The sequence below is a fragment of the Vigna unguiculata genome, chromosome 3 (assembly GCF_004118075.2).
Source record: "Vigna unguiculata cultivar IT97K-499-35 chromosome 3, ASM411807v1, whole genome shotgun sequence".
Lineage (NCBI taxonomy): Eukaryota > Viridiplantae > Streptophyta > Magnoliopsida > Fabales > Fabaceae > Vigna > Vigna unguiculata.
In genome coordinates this window covers 36,917,820-36,936,912 of record NC_040281.1, presented here as the reverse complement: position 1 = coordinate 36,936,912, position 19,093 = coordinate 36,917,820, and the positions used below count along the sequence as shown (strand labels likewise).

Sequence of the window (19,093 nt, the reverse complement as noted above, 5' to 3'; positions counted from 1 at the left end):
GGAGAATCATGTGAAAATAAATGAGAAGCGGAGATTTTTGTCCAAATTTTTGACAACTTTCAAATTAACACACCATATTCTACCTGTCAAAGGCATGTTCCCATAACATTTAAAAATTCAAATCAGCTTTTCTGTAAGTTTTTATTAACAAATTGACTTTAATGCATGACGAAAAAATATTAAACTTGCATGAAATATTATTTAGAAACCTTTCTATCATTAGTGATCAAATTACATTTTACACCACAAATCGAGAGGTACACGAAAGAAAAAAAAAAGCATATATCCATATAAAATTTGAAACCGTAAGTGTTTGTTATTTTGGTATTTATTTACTTTACATATATTCAATTCAAAAAATGGAAAAACCAATATAAGAACAAAGAATGAAACAAAATACGAAATGTATAAAAGCAGCAGAACAGTGGATCTTGCCAATAACTTTGATTTCGCCTGTTCCGTAAGAGGGAAAGCCAGCAGATCTGTAGCATCCAGCAGATTGCAGCATCCAGATCTGAGAAGTCACCAGAACTTATTACCAGTGCTCCAATCCTTCATTTGTCTGTCACATCAACCACCAACTAAAACAGATGCTTCTTCTTTTGACACTCCACATCAACATATCCTGAATTTACAAAACCTTTCTTTCATGACAAACCCATGTTAGATCACCTCATTCCTTTTGTATACATAGCCCATTTGGAAGACAACTAGAGTACCAACTATGGGACATCTCGTCAAGGAAATATGCCTCTTCGAAAGAATATGTATAAATAAAACAAGTACAACACAATTCTTTTTTCTCCATGACGGTTGTCATTGAGGCTTTCACAATCCCATGCATGTATATATACCAATTTCATCGATTAGAATTGCCTCCCAGGACCACAGGAAAAGGTGGGACTAGATAAGTAACCCGAGTTTCTGAGAGTCTAGTTAAAAAAATAGGTAGACTCCAAAACCTCTCGAAGATCAAAGTCTCCTCGTTCTGGTAAGGGAGGAAAGTTCAATGTGGGAAAATTCTTTTGGAAGCTCTCCGACAACTGCATTTACAAGTAAACAATGAACTGTTAAACAATCAAGTTATTTGGTATGCAATGACGAGTTTACTTGTAAGCAAAATATGTCAAATAATAACTCCAAAAGTAACATGCATCCAAAGATACCAAAAAATTGAGTCTGGTACGTTGATTGATTTGGTCAAGTAGAAGATGATGATCCAAGATAAACCATGAATAGTTACAAGATGCATCAAAAGGCTTCATAAGCAAATGGTTAGCTTCACATTATTACAATCCACTACGTAATTCACTTTTGCAAAGGAAAAGAAGCCATAAAAACAAAGTTTGAGTGGGTTGAATGACATCAGAAAAGCATTTACCAAAAGTTAACAGTATGAAAGGAAAGGATTAAGTCAGAATGGATTGATTTGGAGAAAATGCTTCATGCTTGGCAATCTAACATCTAAGTAACCAACTTACAAGGCAAGCTCAACCCAATCAAAGAGCCCAAATAGTTAAAGATACAAAATACAAAATACAAATACAAAATACTTTACATTTTCCAGTATTGGAGCGTCGTAGAGTTCAACAAACTTTTCCCTGAGTATCTTGTTCATTTCATCAACATCACATGCATGAGTCCAGTATGAATCATGAACCCCTGCAATTAAGCATTGGTTTACAAATTTAAATTCCTAATGGATAGTCAAATTGCATTCACCTAAGACTGTCTATGTTTTTTATATAAACCACTGAGCACCTGCAAAGTTTAAGCCCGCTTTTTTACAAGCAACTGCAGTCATCATCATGTGAGAACCATCAAGAGAATGAACAAAATTTGGGGGAAAAGCTGTTCTCTGCCTTTTAACCATGACCTGTAACATTAGTGTGGATATTCTATTAGCTTCACAATAGCATGCTTAGGGAAAGACACCTTCCATATTGCCCCAAGGGCATTGCAGGTTTCGACAAGTAATACCAACACAATAACAAAGTAATACAGACAACAATAGGAACACAAATTAGATAGTTTAACTAAGCCCTTCAGAACATAAACTACAAGTTGATATGGTGATGTGTCAAGTATCTTACAAATATAGGATCTTATTCAGCATGAAATTGTGACATTCAAATAGGAAAAAGTACTTCCAAACACAAGTCTACATATATGGTTGGTCAATTTCAATCAAATCAATGCTTACCTTGTCAGTCTCCCGTTGTAATGTCAATATCTGAAGGGAAGTTTTGATCTATACATCATATCCAATTACCACATTAGTGACAAGAAATGTGTCAACTTCTGATTTATTTGACTAGTAGAGGAAGAAAAAAGAGACAATGGAAAATAAGAAAATAGGCCAACAGTTAAGAAATTACAAGATGCCTTCCTAATTGTCGATAGGGTTGGACTACAGGTAGACCAAGGGGAGTGATCCACCGGACAGCTTGGTTATTGGAAGCAATCACCTATTCCATGTTCGAAATTTAAATCATTAAGACGATTGAGATGTAAACAGGTAAAAGCATGGGAACATAGTATTGGAATAGCCACATACAATTCTTGAATAACATGTTCAATAGCACTTTTGGAGAGAAAAAAGGGCATGTTGAAAAATCTGTGCCTATATTACGAAACAAAACTCAATAATAAATACAAGGATTTGCAGTTACCCTAACAACAAATACATTCTAAAAGTCCCACGCAATATGGAGCATATAAAATATATGACCACACTTGTCACATAAAACTTACCTTAAGACATCTCAATGACTTAAAGAATACATATTCCAGCTGATTATTTGAATTTACAGTTGGAAATGTCACCTAATTTCAGAAAACCTTGACACCTGAATTCATAGGGGCGTCAACAGGCTTGGCATATTACAGATTACAGAACTGATTCCTTAAGGATTCCCATCGTATACTTTCCGTAGAAAATTATGATACCATCCTTGGAATATTCCATCTCCATTCCAAAAAATACTGCAATTATTAAAGATCTCTTGTAAAAAATTATATAACAGAAGTTTCGGCTAACTGATGTCAAAATGCCAGGTGATTGTTGGTAACTACACTGGGATGTGCTGCATTAAAAGTTTAGGTTCATGTAACTTTACAACTGTATGAACTTTACTTTAAATTTAAATTTCAAATAAGGATTATAGAAGATTCAGGTAGTTAAGATCAAGGAATAATTTAGATTTGAGTTTACCTTATTTGCTTTTACTTTTTCCCTATCCCATCTAACATTATTTTGTAAACATATTTGGACCTCTCCTATCCATCTCTGCCTATGTAACTTCTAGAGGGGTCAAAACGGCTTCGACACTACCGGTATCATGCTTTGTCCTCAGAGTCCAGTTTACAAGTTATAATCCAGAAACTAAATGGAAGAAACTACATTGAACGGGCTCAATCTGTGAAGTAATATTTGGATGATCATTGAAGAAATCCATGAAATGCAAAGGATACTTGCCGAAAAATATATGGCAAGCCACCCAACAGTAAAACAAAATTTAGGTGGTAGGACACTTCAAGCCCCCAATAGAGGAAACATGGAGCAGAAGATAACTCCAAGTTACCCTCTTTCACCAAGGAACAATTGGAGCACTTGCATCAGTTCTTCTCAACCAAAATGTCAATTAATCCAATATCATCTCTATCCCAAAATGGTATTTCTTTTTACGATGCTCTTCTTAGTACCTAAAGAGATTCTAAAGCCACATATGGATTAATTTTGGAGCTACTGACAAATTGTTCTCCAGGTTTAGCCCTTTTACTTATATCAGAATTGCGGATAATAACTTTAAACATATATGCAGAGAATATGGATCAAGTTACTCCAAGATTTAACTCTAAAAAAACTAATCTGCATTCTCTTCGTTATTTTTTTTAGTATAATGGTTCTAAAGAGTAACTCATTCTTTCAACATTAGATAAAAAAGAGTGAAGATGAGAAGTAACTCTCTCAGAGTGTTAATCTTTCAGTAACATTGGAATAAATTAATCTTCCTCCTCGTCTTTCATTTTCTTTTATTATAATGGTTCCAATTTGGAACTATTTTTTTACCATCAGATATAAAAAAAGAAGACAAAAATTGAAAAAATAATCTTTCATAAACTAGACACTCGTGCACACACAGATATAAATATTCTTTTTACATTTTTACATAAGGATGTATTATATAAAAACATATCTATTGATTAGTAATATTTATTTCTTTTTAATTAATACATAAATAATTTATTATTATTATTAAATTATTTACAATTTTTAAACTTATTGCAGTTTATTTTTTTTATTTCTATTATTATATATATAGTAAGTTTTAGGTTAAGGGGGAGTGTAAGAGTTAGACAAATTATGTAATATTGTTTTAAAAATAGCACTTTGCCAAGCCATTTCATTTCACCTATGATTAGTTTTGGCATGTTTTGCATAATCTATTATTGTGGACCACTTTCCTATGTGTTCAATCCAGAGAGGTACATACCTTTGCACAATCACCAAGCCAATCCATAATACTCCTTGCAGCCTCAAACATCTCTTCTAAGGCGGTGAGAGTGGTCTACAAAACAATGACTAATAAGTAAAAGTAAAATAAATAATAGAATAGATTTAGAAATGTTAATTTTCATACTTTGGCAGCATAGCAAGCAGCAGTAAACAGCTCTATATCATCCTCAATGGCACAACGCTCCTTTAACCTCCTCTTTATCTGGTCCCTGGCCCCAATGTAAGTCACTCCATAGACGGATGTCATCACTGTTTGCTTTACCAACTTTCGGTCCACCTAATGTTAATTATGATCGTGTTTAATGTATGTAAGTTCAAGGCTGGAAAAATTGTATTTCCTTTCATATTACATTATAAAGAAAAAATATAAAAGCCACTTGTAATGTCAGATTAGTCAACAACAATGTTTTTAATAATAATAGGTCTACAAGCTCATATCAATCCATCTTCAAATATTCGAGAGGAAAACATTCCAAAAAGAAAAATAACTGTTTGAAACTTCCAATTAAAAGAAACCTGGCTGATTAAGCGCCTAGCATGTAATGCATTTGGATTAGTTTGGGGATCTTTCTCTGCATCCCTTTTCATGATTTCAAGTACTCTGCACCATATTGCCAGAGACAAAGATGTCATAAACTTCTTTCCAACAGCAAATAAATTTAGAGAGTATCCATAGATAGAGGAATAAACAAAACAGTAGTGATAATTTAATACAGTCTCCTCAGGCACGTGTGGGGTAAATACTACAACGAACCTATAGAATGGAATCAAATAATTAAAGAGAAAATGAAAAGGCGAGTAGCATTTTCTCTTAAAGTTTTCGTTATTACTTAGATACCAATCCATGGTAGAAAAATACTAGGATTGAATAGCAAGAAGGTATGAGACTCAACTCCTACGTTGAAAGTGAGGAATTTCAACATTGCAGTATTCATCTGGGATTAGTCATAGGGCTAGTACACAGACAACCCGCATAGGCACCAGAGATGCAAAGCGTGGTGGACTGTGAAAATCCAATTGGTTATAGAAATACAGACAACCTACAATTGTGATTAAAAAAAACGTGGTGGTGCAGAAAGAACCCAAACTCTCTTAATTAGATGACACAAAATGGCAATAGAAAGCAAATTTACTACATTATTCGTTACTACAAATTAAGGCTTTAGATTGATTCTTTTGTATTTATGAATGTGAGGGCATACAGCACATAACATTCAATAGGGAAAATGAGTTTTGTCCTGGTACTTTCTGTTGAACTTGGTTTTGATCCCTAAACTTTTAAATTGATGAACGAGTCCTTTAACAGCTGAGAATATAGGAATTTAGTCTCTCAATGTGCTTAAATTTAACATCATCCGGCAGCGGATTTTGACTATCAAATAGTTGGAGGGAGGAAAGACTACATTCATGTATTTTTTTTTAATTGAAGACCAACTCATCAATCCAAAAGTACAAAAGACCAAAACCAAATTTAACTAGATGTACAAGAGAAAAAAAATTGCCTATATTTTTCTGTCTGGTATTTGGATTTCACAGTTTCCCATTTCTGCTCCACTCTACCATACAGGGCAAACAATATCCACAACCGTCGTGTGCCTGGCTGACCTGCCTCACAGTCCTCTACCAATCATCACCACACTGCCACGTCGCAACTTGTTGAGGCATGTGTTGTTTATATCCAATGTGTATCTCCAACTTGTCAAGGAAGACCACAAGAATGTGTCAACTTGTCAACTTTCTAAACGATATTAGGAGTTTGATTTTCTTTTCTGATTTACTGCAACCAAACAATACCCACAGCCTCTTGCCGAGCTTAATAAATCCTCTTTTCACTTTCCTAATTTTAGATAGATGAATTAGATCCCTTTTTTGTTGGGCAACAATGTGTTCAAACTATTATGCTTGACTAGCTCTTCTTTAGAATATTTTGAATATATAAATCTTGATTACCAATGTAAAAAATTCATAAAGATGTTAAATATATTTGTGTGAGCATATTTGTGGCATATTTGTGTCGTCGTCCCCTACATTATTTGCTAGTGTCACAGTATTCATGTTTCATTGGCATCAACGGACATATAATACTTGTGGTAGTCAGAGAATAACATTTGTATCCGTCTTTATGGCTAGAATCTCACTAGCATAGTTGGAAGTCAAGACATTGCTGTTGAGATTTGTTTTTAGTGAATAGCACTGACTTCCTTCTCCAGATTATAATGGTTTGACCAAGGAACCACAACTCCACTAAGCCAGACCAAACAACTAATTATTCCAATTCAGTTTTGCAGTTGCATTATAGGAGTATCAAAAAAAGGGAAAACATGACTTGAGAAGACCATATTAAGGGCACTCAACGCACTACTTTAGGGAGAAATCGTGCCCAACATCTTCAAGTAGGTCAAAATTAAGAACCAAGGCAGAAATGTGCCCAAAAGAAGCCAACAAAGCTGTTGGACGTGGTATGACAAGACTCCAACATGCAAGCTGCACATCAATGATAATTGATCGATGAAGTGTGCCTAAGTATTAGGCCACGTGACTTCTTAGGTTGGGTTGCACTCCTCCAGGTACACCCAACTCTGAGTTCGCCATTAAAAGATGATTTGGTCGGCTGACATTGGCAACCAGTGTTGAATCAGCAAAAGAAGACAACAGCAGGATCTTACCCGCTCAGATAGAAAAAAATCAGTAAGCTTTGCCTCAGCTGATGTATTTATATATATATATATATATATATATATATATATATGAAAAAGGTAAGATGAAGTGAAGAACAATTAGAGGAAAAAGGCTACACAGCCAATGACCTTTAATCCTTAAGCTAGATATAGCTAAAAGACAGCTTCATTAAAGCCGTAGAACAAATTATAAACAACAACTTTAACAAATGCAAAGTATTATATTCTAATTTTCAACATAGTTCGACCAACAAACAATGAACTACTTCTTTTATATGTTCAATGACAAGTGCAGTTTTAGAAACATTGGTGATAATTACCTGGCCGCAATTCCTGAGTAAACATCAGCAGGCTGGTCTCCACAAACAAGATTGACTGCAGCAGCTCCCAACTTCAAAAATAAAAGCGAAAATGTGGATGAGGCAGAATTGAAAAGGAGGGGGAACTGAAGTAAGACAACGTTGTCATACAAAAACTACAAAAAATTACCCTACTTTATGTAATTATTACTATTAATAACACTTTACATGTTTATATATCTTGTATGTTATATTTTTTAAATGTTTATGAATAGTACGATTCACAACATAATGATTGGTGATAGAAAACATTGGATCTTCGATTCAAGATTTAACTGTCATGGATCTCAAAAATAGTGACAAGGAACATTTCAACTAAACATCTCTCAAACTCCTATAGAATCCCAACCGCCCATCCACCACAAAAAAAAAAACCGCAAACTAGAATAGCATATGCAAAATACCTTGTCTCGCCCAAGTGCAGCATAGTGTTGTAAGCCATTGCATGAACCATCCTAGCAAGCATGAGGAAAAATTAAAATTAGGAGAGCAATACTAAAGAATGGACTGGTGGCCTTCAAGCCTCAGCATAGCATGCAAGCTCCAGTGAGTAAATAGCATATGTCAGAGCAAATACAGTTTTGGGATACAGTTTAAGTATGCCAACTTTGTTAGAGTATGAAATTACTAAGGTATTCAATACCTGAAAACCTTGCATTATCTGGGCTTGTTACTAAAGCACAAGTAGTCAGGCTTTTCAATTATGTATTCCTAGGTACAGCCGTATGAAAGCTCAAGTTCTTACACATCGAATGAACAGCATGTTGATATATACTGGTTTGCAACAAGAAAATGTAACTATAATATAAATTTAATTTTACATGTAATATTGATACTGATTCACAACTCAATTTAGAAATGTACCAAGGACAAACAAACTTCCAAGATAGGTAAAAATAATCTTATTAAACATATTTTAAAAATAAATAAATTGCCTGAGTGATGTGTGACACATTTCTTAATTAGCAAGAATAATGACTATGTTTCCGCCCATCTTCCTCCCCAAAAGGAAAATAAAAATTATGTTCTATCTGCATGAATATACATGATTCAGATGCAACTCCAATTTAAATGTCTTCACCCTCCTGCTAATAACTTTGCTTCTGAAAGAAAAGATTATACTGTTCCATTTAGATGAAAATTTCGACTAAAAATGGCAGCTGAGTTGTACTTGTAATATAAAATGTAAAATCAGTTAATATATATTGTTCCCAAATAACAATTTCTGACATCCCACACAAGGTACCTGGTGTACTGGCATATGAGAAATGGTAGTCTCAGGATTAGGGCTTCTCAATGCTTCAGAGAGATTCATGCATGCAGCCAAGCACTGAAAAGGATCCTCTGCTTGCAACCACCAGCGATTTCCTTCAAGAGGCCTGTCTGCAGAATCGAATATATCATCCAGGTGGTTCTCAGTAAACGCTATTCGATCATTGTGAGATAACTTGTCGACACCACCAGCATACAAATTTGCAATATGTATTTTTAACCAGCGCAAGCCTGACTTCCCTAGAGGACGTCCCTCTGCAAACTCAAGTATGCCTCGGCATAAATCAGAACCAAGATGGTTCAAATATGGGTGCATGGGATAAGCTCGTCCTCGAAAGTCAAGATTATGAGGATAATAGAAGCCTTCTTCATCCTTCATCTTTCGTGCAACCTACAGCCAAACAAACCAATGTAATGCAACAATGATGAGTGTATGCAACATCTCCAGGAAAGTATTTGCTGTATAACCCAATCTCTTTAATAGGAGTAGCAGATTTCTTACAGCAAGTTTAAGTTCTATGTCACATCGCTGTGAATGTCTCTCATTATTCTCCTTTTTCATAGCTTTGACTTTCCACTTCCATTTTCGGATTTCTGCCTCATCTTCTGTATCTGGTTCTTCAGGGAGGGGAACCTGACATTAAAAGAGAATTCAATCAAAAAGCAATAGTCAGAACAGTAGAAACACCCTTGTATCTTGAGTTATATTTGATTACACATTCTAAAATCTATATCTAATAGAAACTTTAAACCAACTGATACAAACCCCGCAAGGGTACTCAAAATTTATGGTAAGAGACCATTGACGTTGATATCACAAAGACATCAGATTGGAATAAATGTAGAAGGATGAAATAAAATATAAAAAGTGAACCAAGGGAATGGCAGTACTTCAGGGGACTGCTTCCTCACTGCCCAAAGGCCCCAATTTCGTCTCAATGAGTAGAAACTCCATACCTCAATTAGGATCCTTCTTTCACAAACAACTAACTGCATTTGTACGTTCAGTCAACTATATTCCCACTAATGCCCCATGTTCTCCTTTCCCTTACTCCTCAATTGATGGGAAGATGTAAAATAAAAATTAAGATGTTTTTATCCATTAATACATATCAAACCCTAGCATTCAACGAAAATTAAAAATCATGCATGATTCGAAGAAGTATATACTGTTGTGCTGGAAGCTACACAAGTGGAATATCACTTCCAATAAAGTGGGCCAAGTTTTGTGAAAATCTAGGTATTCAACAGATAAATTTAGCAACAAGGTTTATTTAATGCTCACATCTTCACGATCCACCAAATCCGCCAGGCGTCCTCCATTAGCCCATATTTGATCTATCACACACAGAACCCTTTTGTTTACCCTCCATTTGGTATTGCCAAGAGTATTAAGGGCCTAGTACAAAACAATACCAGAATTAACTTCAACGACTAACAACAGCAGCTCATGAACAGACATAGGAGAACACATAACTTTAAAAAGAATATCCAAACCTCAAAAACAGGTTCAAGTTGACTCTTGGTAGCCCTCTTAACTGCTTCACGTTGTTGCTTAGCTCCATGAATTCTCATCACATACGATGGCAAAAAAAAGTATGCTCCTTTGTCATACCTACAAAAGACATTGCAATAAGCAAAATGTAGTTATTACTCAATCGAAATGGCATGCCAAAAGGTTCTTATCACAAAAAAAAAAAGTAAAGCACACAGCAAAGTAATTAGATGTTTGAACTTGTTCATGTGATTCAAATTATACCATCAAAAATTGTAGGTTTTACACTAGAGAATTAAACTAAAGATAAAATGAAGGGAGAAAAGATAAATCTCTATAATAAGAAAACAAAATGTATTAACAATTGTAGTACCCTGTCCAGTTAATAGGTGGCACCAACATTGGCATGTAAGGGATGACGACGTGCCTTGCCTGTCAATATAAACAAACTTCTATGTTAGCATCAATCTTATGAACTTAAGAATGAAGTATAGATGAAAGTAGAAGACTATACTAATTCTGCTTATAACCTACTTAAAGAAAAGGGGGCATGAATTCAAGTAGAAGCATTCCCTAGAGTTACTTACAGACTTCTCAAGGCCATTTTGCACAAGAGGATCACATTCAATAACACCATATCTCCTAGTTTCCTTCCTAGTTAAATAGAAAGCATCGATTGTTTAGGAATGAAAAAGTAGTCGTTTAAAAGTATAGATATTGATTGTGAAAGAGTGCTATCAATCTCACTGTATCTCGCTTGAAAGCGTTTTAAGGGTATGCTTAAATGCTGGGCGTATATCCGGTGGACCATCTCCAAACTGATTGGCAGGCGGTTGAATGTAAGCCGTTTCTATTAGCAGTTCAATCAGTCGAGAGCCAACCTGGAACGTACAATAAATACATTGCAATATAAAACAGAAGAAACATTCCATGTTCACAGGTACAACTTCCAAGTACAAGCATCACAAACCTTTACTTGAGCTTCTTGCCCCCAAGGTTTCCAAACATCTTGACCCCGAACTATTCCCATCGCTTGTCGCTTCTTCTGTTTTTTCATCAAACCAGCAACTCTTTTCCGAAGCTTGCTCTTCTTCTTTTCCGTTTCCTCGTCCTCTTCAATCACTCTTTCGCTTTGTACTGCAGGAGCAAGATGAGATGATTTGTCAGCGGCGGCTTTCTTCTCCCTTAACATAAATCGGTATATCCTAGCCTGATCCACATACAAGGGTAGCATTTCAGTCAACGAACACTTGAACATTACGAATTCAACAAAATAATGCCCAAGTTGAACAATAAAACCCAAAATTAATCACACTTGTCCTATTGAATCAATGACACAGCGATATATACATACAGAGATTCATATACCTCATGCTCAACCGCTTCTCCTACTTGGCAAGTGGCTTGGATGACTCTGGCGGTGCCCACGCCATTCGTATTCGTCATCAACAGGGCCATCAACTTGTGCATGGTGACCACAGCCATCATGTCCGCCGGCAACTCGTTGAAATAAGGCGCGTGGCTCAATCGGCACTTGCTCTCTTTACAAAGCTCTTGATCAGCGAGAATCGCATTCCTTAGAGGCTCGAACCAACCAAGGAAGAGCGACTTCATGTATGGCAAATTGGGAGCAAGCTTCTGCACGCGCATGTCCTCCAACAGCTCCTCGTACTCCCTCGCAGCTTCTTCCCACGCCTCCGTCTCCGTCTTTATCTGCCTCTTCTTCAGCATCTTGTACTTGTAGCTGTTGCAGTCTAATTTCTGTTCCGCCTTCGCCATTTCCTCCAACAGTTTCTGAACCTCATCGTAATCGTCTTCGGTGTCCGTCGATTCAATGGCCTCGGCCACCGTGGCGTAACCCCTGCCCGCCATCATCAATGACGGAGAAGAAAAACCTTCGTAAAACAGAAACGAGGACCGACTCACCCCGACTCTGGCGAAACCCTGACATGGGTATGGGTTTAGTTTTGTACTTGTTTGGGAGTCGATAATTCTCGGAGATAACGAAGAACGACGAAAACTGTTCCTTAAGGTTGAGGAAGCTCGCTTAGCGAATTGGGTCCACATTTTGGATATAAGAGACAGAGAAACAGAAGCGAAAGTGTTATAGTGTTCTGTTAACGGGAAAAGATCTGAGACAAACGCCGCACGAGCCAGCCGCCTCTAAACCCTCCATAAAACCTACTTCCCCTTACCGGTATGCTTTTCAACCAGGGTTTCGGGTTTCGGTTTCGGTTTCGGTTCGGTCTATTCCATTTCCTTCTCGGATCTTAATCATAACGACAGTAAAACTTTAAACAAAATAATTTAACTTCTAAGAAAAAGCATATGGGTTAAAGTGTGATACAGTATACCTTCATTTATTTTAATTCATTTCATTTTTTTAATTCTAAAATATAATTAAAATTAAAGTATAAAATATCTATAATACAAGTAAAAGTCAAATAAAAATTATGTAATCTCTTATTTTTGTTTATTTTTCTTTAACTTCGTAACATCTCAATTTAGCATCTTAAAATTTGTAAAATAAGAAACTTTGTTATAATATTCAAAATAAATAATTTAGTATATAAAGTATATGAATACAGTCTTTACAAAAGATAGAATTATAAAAATATATTATCTATACATTTTTTAAATTAATAAATTGTATAAGAAACTAACCACTTACTAAAACTCATCAACATTAGGGATGACAACGGGGCGGGTACGGGTTTTGTTATCCCATACACATCCCCGTAAAAAAAATTTAACCCCATCTTCATCTCCAAATTCAACGGGTATCAAACTTTTGTTTCATCCCCATCTCCACCGCGTAACGGATATAATCTCGTACTCATACTCATACACATTTTCTTACTACTTCAATATTAATTTTAATTATTTTTAATAAAATAATAAAAAATTATGATAAAGGAAATACAATATTATTAAATATTCAATACTAGAAGGATGATTGTTTCTTCGATATCAAATACTTTAAAATAAATTATAATTGTTTACATTTTAGATTATAATACCAAATCAAATTTCATGAGAACCAAAACAATTATTAAATTTGCAAATATTAATGAAACATAGTTGATAAAATTTAAAAATATTTTTTTAAAAATATAAAAGAAAAACAAATATTCAAATTAAAATATATTTTAAATGTTTATTTACTTTAATATTTTAAATTCTAATAAATCTCTTTTTTATACACTAATAAAAGTTATAATACATCATTTGATCAAAATGATACAAAAAATAAATAATAATCATAATAATAAAAGTTAACATAGATTCTGTATCTTTTGAACTTCAATTATGTTAGATGGTGATAAAAAAATATTCATGACAATTACATTAAATTTTTATATTTTAGTAAATAAAAGTTATTTATACAATTATAGTGAAAAAATCACAGTATGATTGATAATGAGTTAGAAAATAAAAAATAATTAAATAAAATATATCGAAATAGTATTCTACATAATGAAAATAAACAAGAAATAAAAATATTAAAAAATTAACAAATGTTTACAAACAATTTGAGAGACTATTGAAAGAAATCGCACAAAGGAAAACAAAAATATAATTAAGGGTATGGTAAGTTGAAAATATCTTAGAGATCTAAGAAAGCTTTTCAAATATGAACATATATATTCAATGGTTGAGAAATAACAAAAATTATTTTAGTGAAACAAAAGAGTTATTCAAATGAAACAAAAACTAATAATAATAATAATAATAATAAGTAAAAGATTTTTTTTATATTACCTAGTAATCGGAAGGTTTGTGTTACTAAATACTTAGATTGAGAGTATTAAACATTTTCATGTGAAAGAAAAATATACAATAAATAGGAATATTAAAAAATAATAAAAAGACTCAAATGTGAGACATATTTTTTTTAATTCACATACATCATTTTAACATAATTACATAAAGGTTATGATAAGATGAAAAATATAATTGAGATGCGAATGAGTTTCATGACAAACCAGATAATTAGAAGAAATAAAAAATTATATATATATATATGGTTACTTAATTAATTGAGAATATTTTAATAATTTAAATGAGAACGAGTATTATGACGGGGATATGTACATCCCCATACCCATCCCCATACCCAATTGAAAAAGTCGGGGATTCCCCATACTTATACCCATACCCAGTCAATGCGGGGATTCCTCGTCAAAATGGGGACGAATTCGGGTAATACCCACGGGAGCGGGTTTGTTTGCCATCTCTGATCAACACCTTCTAACACTCTAACTGGTAGTTCTTCATCCTCCATAGGTGTCTCTCTAAACCTACAATTTCGTCTGCTCCCACCCAAGAGGTGATCACTGCAAAAAAAGAGACGAATAACACAAGAAGACACAAAACACGCAATAAGTTAAGCTAGTGTACAAAAGAAATACTCATACATGTATTTATATAATGCCAACAACCTATAAACATGGTAGAAATCATATTTATGTCTATAATCACACAACCAGTTGACACTAAACTCAATTATCCGGATACATGTATTTGATATAGGGTGCATAAGAGGTGTGCACCTGTGAGGTTGCTAAACTCTACAGAGTCTAGCCATAAGGGGTCATCATCTAACCACACATACAGGGTTACTCCCGTTCAACTATGACCAAAGAAGAATTCTAAAGGCTAGGACCTCCTGCCACTCTCACCATATAACTTATTTTACTTTATATGAGTGTGAATAGTTATTAAAGTTCAAGATACCTCCCACCAATCATTCTCCCATATTAAGGCATACACTAACAATACTAACACAACCATCACCACCAAGAACTCCTCCTTGAAATTCCTTAAACATCATAACTTTGCATGCTCATACAACATTTCACCAAAATTGTAGCTTAATCTAGCGGTTAACGAAGTGAGAATCTTCATTTTACCAATAAGATGCAGTGTTGAAAACTTGGTAGCACTCAACGTCAAAAAGTGACGCTCAACGTTGATCAATTCGTAAAACCAGCGCTTAGTGTTGCCATGGTGAGGCTCAACGCTAATCGGCTCGTAAAAGTCAGCGTTCAACGTTGCCATGGTGAGGCTCGACATTGTACCTTATATCAACAATATCAAATTAAGGTCTTTGGGAAATCAAGACATGTTTCATAGATCAAATTGGTAGTCCTCCTTTGAGTATTGGTTTAAAAGAGTCTTTAAAGCATAGGAGTTAGTATCAATTTGATCAATGACTCAAATCCTACTTTTTTTTCATATTCCTTCACAATTAATATCATATACAAAATTCATTAAACATTTTACATACCAAAAACACTCATATAATAAATGATAATTACCAAACTCAATCATTCACAAACATGCCAATATCAATCATCATACTAGATCACAACCAACACACATGCTATAAATAATAAGATTATAATTATGAAAATAAATATAAATAATTTTTAGAATTTAATTATAAATAGTTTTGTTTATTTATATATAATTTTTATATAATTAATTTAAGAAGATGGACAAGTTTAAAAAAAATAAAATACTATTAAATTTAAAAAAATAGTCACATAAAAGTAAAATTGGAAAAAGAAAATATAGAAATACTAATCATTTTTATACAATAGTATATAATTGTATGGATAAATAATTTGTATAGTTTTTTTATTATATAAATAGTTTTGTATTATAAATAATTATTTAAATTTAGAAAAAGTAGTTATTAAAATGATAAAATTATAATATTTTTTATTATGAGTAATTATTTAAATTTGAAAAGGTGATTATTAAAGGATAAAATTGAAAAAAGAAAATGTCGATACTAAAAAAATTGGATCCTAATAGATGGTTTTTATTTATGGGTTAAATGTGTTTTTAGTTTTTGAATCTTGACACGAAATTGGAATTTGAGATTCGTTTATGTCCGAAAATTTGATACATTTTGGTCTCCAAACTTTAAAAACAAATGAATATAGTCATTTTAATCCAATTATTAAAGTTTTTTGCGTGTCAAACGTGTTTCCTTGTATATATTGATGCGGAAATAGCGGCAGAGTTTAGAAGGGGGCAGGCGGGGTACGACCCCCTCCCCCAATTTTTTGATTTTTTTTTTTACATTATTTATATTTTAAAAAAAAATTTATACAAATTTTTAAAATTGTATGTATTTTTTTAAAATTAAGTAATATTATATTGAAAATTAATGAAAATTAAATTAAGTATTTTTCTTTATTTTATAAAATACAATAATAAATAATAAAACATAAAATCAAATATATAAAAAAATAAAATTATTAAGATATTTTTTATTTTCTCTCTCATTGTCTTTTGAGTTTCTCATGTTGTTACTAAAAAAAGATAGACAAAAACTCATCATTTATGTCCTCATTTTTTTATATCTTCTCTTCCATTCTTAAATAAATAAACAAGATAATTTTCTTTTGTCTTTAGTGAAATATTTGTTTAACATTTAGCACTATTTTTTATTTCATGAACTTTTTGTATATTCATTTTTTATTAATATAGAAAAATAAATAATGTATTATGTGATTTTTCATAGTCGATTTTTAATTGTAACTTGATTATCATACTATTTTTAATAATTATGTCTCTCAACTTTTGATTAGATTATGATAAATTATTTTTGGATTAAATATGTTTTTGGTCTCTCAACTTTTAATGAAAATTGGAATTAGTCTCTCTCCAAAACTTTAGTCCAATAGCCCAATTTAGTCTCCCAATTTTAGAATTGTGTGGATTTAGTTATTTTCACCAAAATTTGTTAAGTTTATTCAGTTTCGCATGATAATCGATTATAACTAATGATAATTGATTATTATTTCATCAGGTTTTCTCAAAAGTTTCCAAAACATAAGATAATCAATTATTCCTCAATAATCGATTATTTCATAATGATAATCAATTATGACTTGAAATAATCGATTATTTCCACGGTGATTTTCGAAAAACAATAAAAATGGTCATTTTTCACAGTTTAAGACACATTACAAATATTCAATATGCCTAAATCTTTTCAAGGATTTTAGAGCTTACCAAGATATCGAAAAAGCTGTTCTTGAAAATTGAAATTAACCTACAAAATACATATATTTTGGTCCCCAAAAACTTATATGGGTCTTTTAAGGTTGGAGACATGTTACTTTATAATATAAATCTAAGCATATCTTTCATTATGAACATCAAAATGTTTAATTCTACATTTATTTGAGGTGTGCCCCTTTTCATACAATAGAAACATGTTACACAATTTATATTCTTAGAATAAGGCTTACCTCTTTCTACCCATACCCTACCGGTTCTTTAATTTGTATTCTTGGGAGATTTTTTTGTTGCATCTTCCACTTGTTTTTCAAGAATATTTAAATCAAACATGTAACTCTTGCAAGATGTACACTCAACATTCTCATCCTCTTTATTTTCTAAAATCGAAATTTTATTTTTCAAAATTTCTTCTTCTTTAAGAGATTTTTTAAACTTACTTTGCAAATCCTTAAAATCAGATTTTAATTTTTTATGAGCAACATCTAATTTACTGGATTTATGAAGTAGTTGTTGAAATGCATCATACAAAGAATCATAATCATTGTCATTACTAGAGGAGCTTACCTCTTGAACTAATATTTTGGGGATGAAATTTTTTTTGTTGAATTACTCTTTTGGTCTATTTTTTCATCCAAAAATGTCAATTTGGTCCTCTAGATTTTTTTTTAATCTCAATTTGGTCATGATTTTTATAAATTGATGTAATTTGGTCATTTTTGTTAAATTGAAGTGGAGTAAGGATTTTTCATCAAAATTGACTTTATGATTATATCAATTACACCAATAAAGCAAACCATCTCTATTCTCAACTTCAATTTTGAGAATAAAGATGATTTGCTTTGTTTGTGTAATTGACATAATCTCAATGTCAATTTTATGAAAAACTATTAATCTGATTCAAGAAATTTAACGAGAATTACATATTTTTTTCAAAAATCAACGGTAAATTGAAACTAAAAAACATTAGAAGATGAACTTGATATTTTTTTAATGAAAATAGGAATTGGAAAATTAATTTCAAATTTATTATACAAACTAATAAAAATATTGTATTTATTTATTTTATGATAATAAAAATAATAAAATTATAATTATTGTTATTATTATATTATAAAATTAAATATAAATATTTTTTATAGTTTTATAATAATTAATTTTCATTTATAATGATGAAGTTTAAATAAACCATCAAATAAAAAAATGGTTAAATTAAACAAATGATCACTTAAAAGATAATATTAATAAAATAATTAATTTATTTAAAAAATATTTAAAAGTTAAAATTGAAAAATAAAAGTGGACAATAAAAAATTAGATATAAATATAGATGTATAAATTTTTTTAGAATATCAAATATTTTAAATATTTTAAAAATATATTTAAAGTTATATAAATATAAAAAATTTGGGGGCGGGGGCAGGGTCTCCTTTGTCACTAATATGGTCCGCCAATGCAAGTCTTCCTCTTGAAAAAGAAAAATCAATTTTTTTGATTTTTTATCATAATTTTTCTAATATGAATTTGTCACCTCTCACCTATCTAGGAAAAGAAAAAATTATGAATACCCAAACCTAAATCTCAAAACTAAAACTCAATATTTTATGAAAATTAACTACTTCTAAATGATTAGATTTTCTTACCTTTAATAGATTCATAATATTGTTTTTCTCTTACACAAATTCTTCTCTTACACAATTTCAAAGCCTAAAATAACTTCATTTACACAAAG

The 19,093-nt window shown here is 32.2% G+C and overlaps 1 protein-coding gene across 3 annotated transcripts; it reads right to left on the bottom strand.

The window, feature by feature from the left end:
* Positions 1–200: 200 nt before the first annotated feature.
* Positions 201–12,504, bottom strand: LOC114177667 (DNA-directed RNA polymerase 1B, mitochondrial-like). 3 transcript variants are annotated; one of them, XM_028063113.1, is made up of 19 exons: positions 11,692–12,504; positions 11,294–11,533; positions 11,071–11,204; positions 10,911–10,977; positions 10,697–10,755; positions 10,326–10,443; positions 10,114–10,227; positions 9,331–9,462; positions 8,803–9,219; positions 7,961–8,011; positions 7,518–7,588; positions 5,036–5,120; positions 4,644–4,796; positions 4,497–4,571; positions 2,379–2,468; positions 2,204–2,251; positions 1,762–1,876; positions 1,559–1,662; positions 201–1,043 (listed from the first exon to the last, which is right to left on the bottom strand). In XM_028063113.1, exons 1-19 carry the CDS (start codon positions 12,388–12,390, stop codon positions 933–935), a joined length of 2,883 nt encoding a protein of 960 aa, XP_027918914.1. In that variant the 5' UTR covers positions 12,391–12,504; the 3' UTR covers positions 201–932. The 3 variants fall into 3 exon arrangements, 1 of the variants encoding a protein (XP_027918914.1); XR_003603161.1 differs by lacking the exons at positions 201–1,043; positions 1,559–1,662; positions 1,762–1,876 and adding an exon at positions 2,827–2,985 and having other exon boundaries at positions 2,198–2,251; XR_003603162.1 differs by lacking the exons at positions 201–1,043; positions 1,559–1,662; positions 1,762–1,876; positions 2,204–2,251 and adding an exon at positions 2,755–2,985.
* Positions 12,505–19,093: the final 6,589 nt, after the last annotated feature.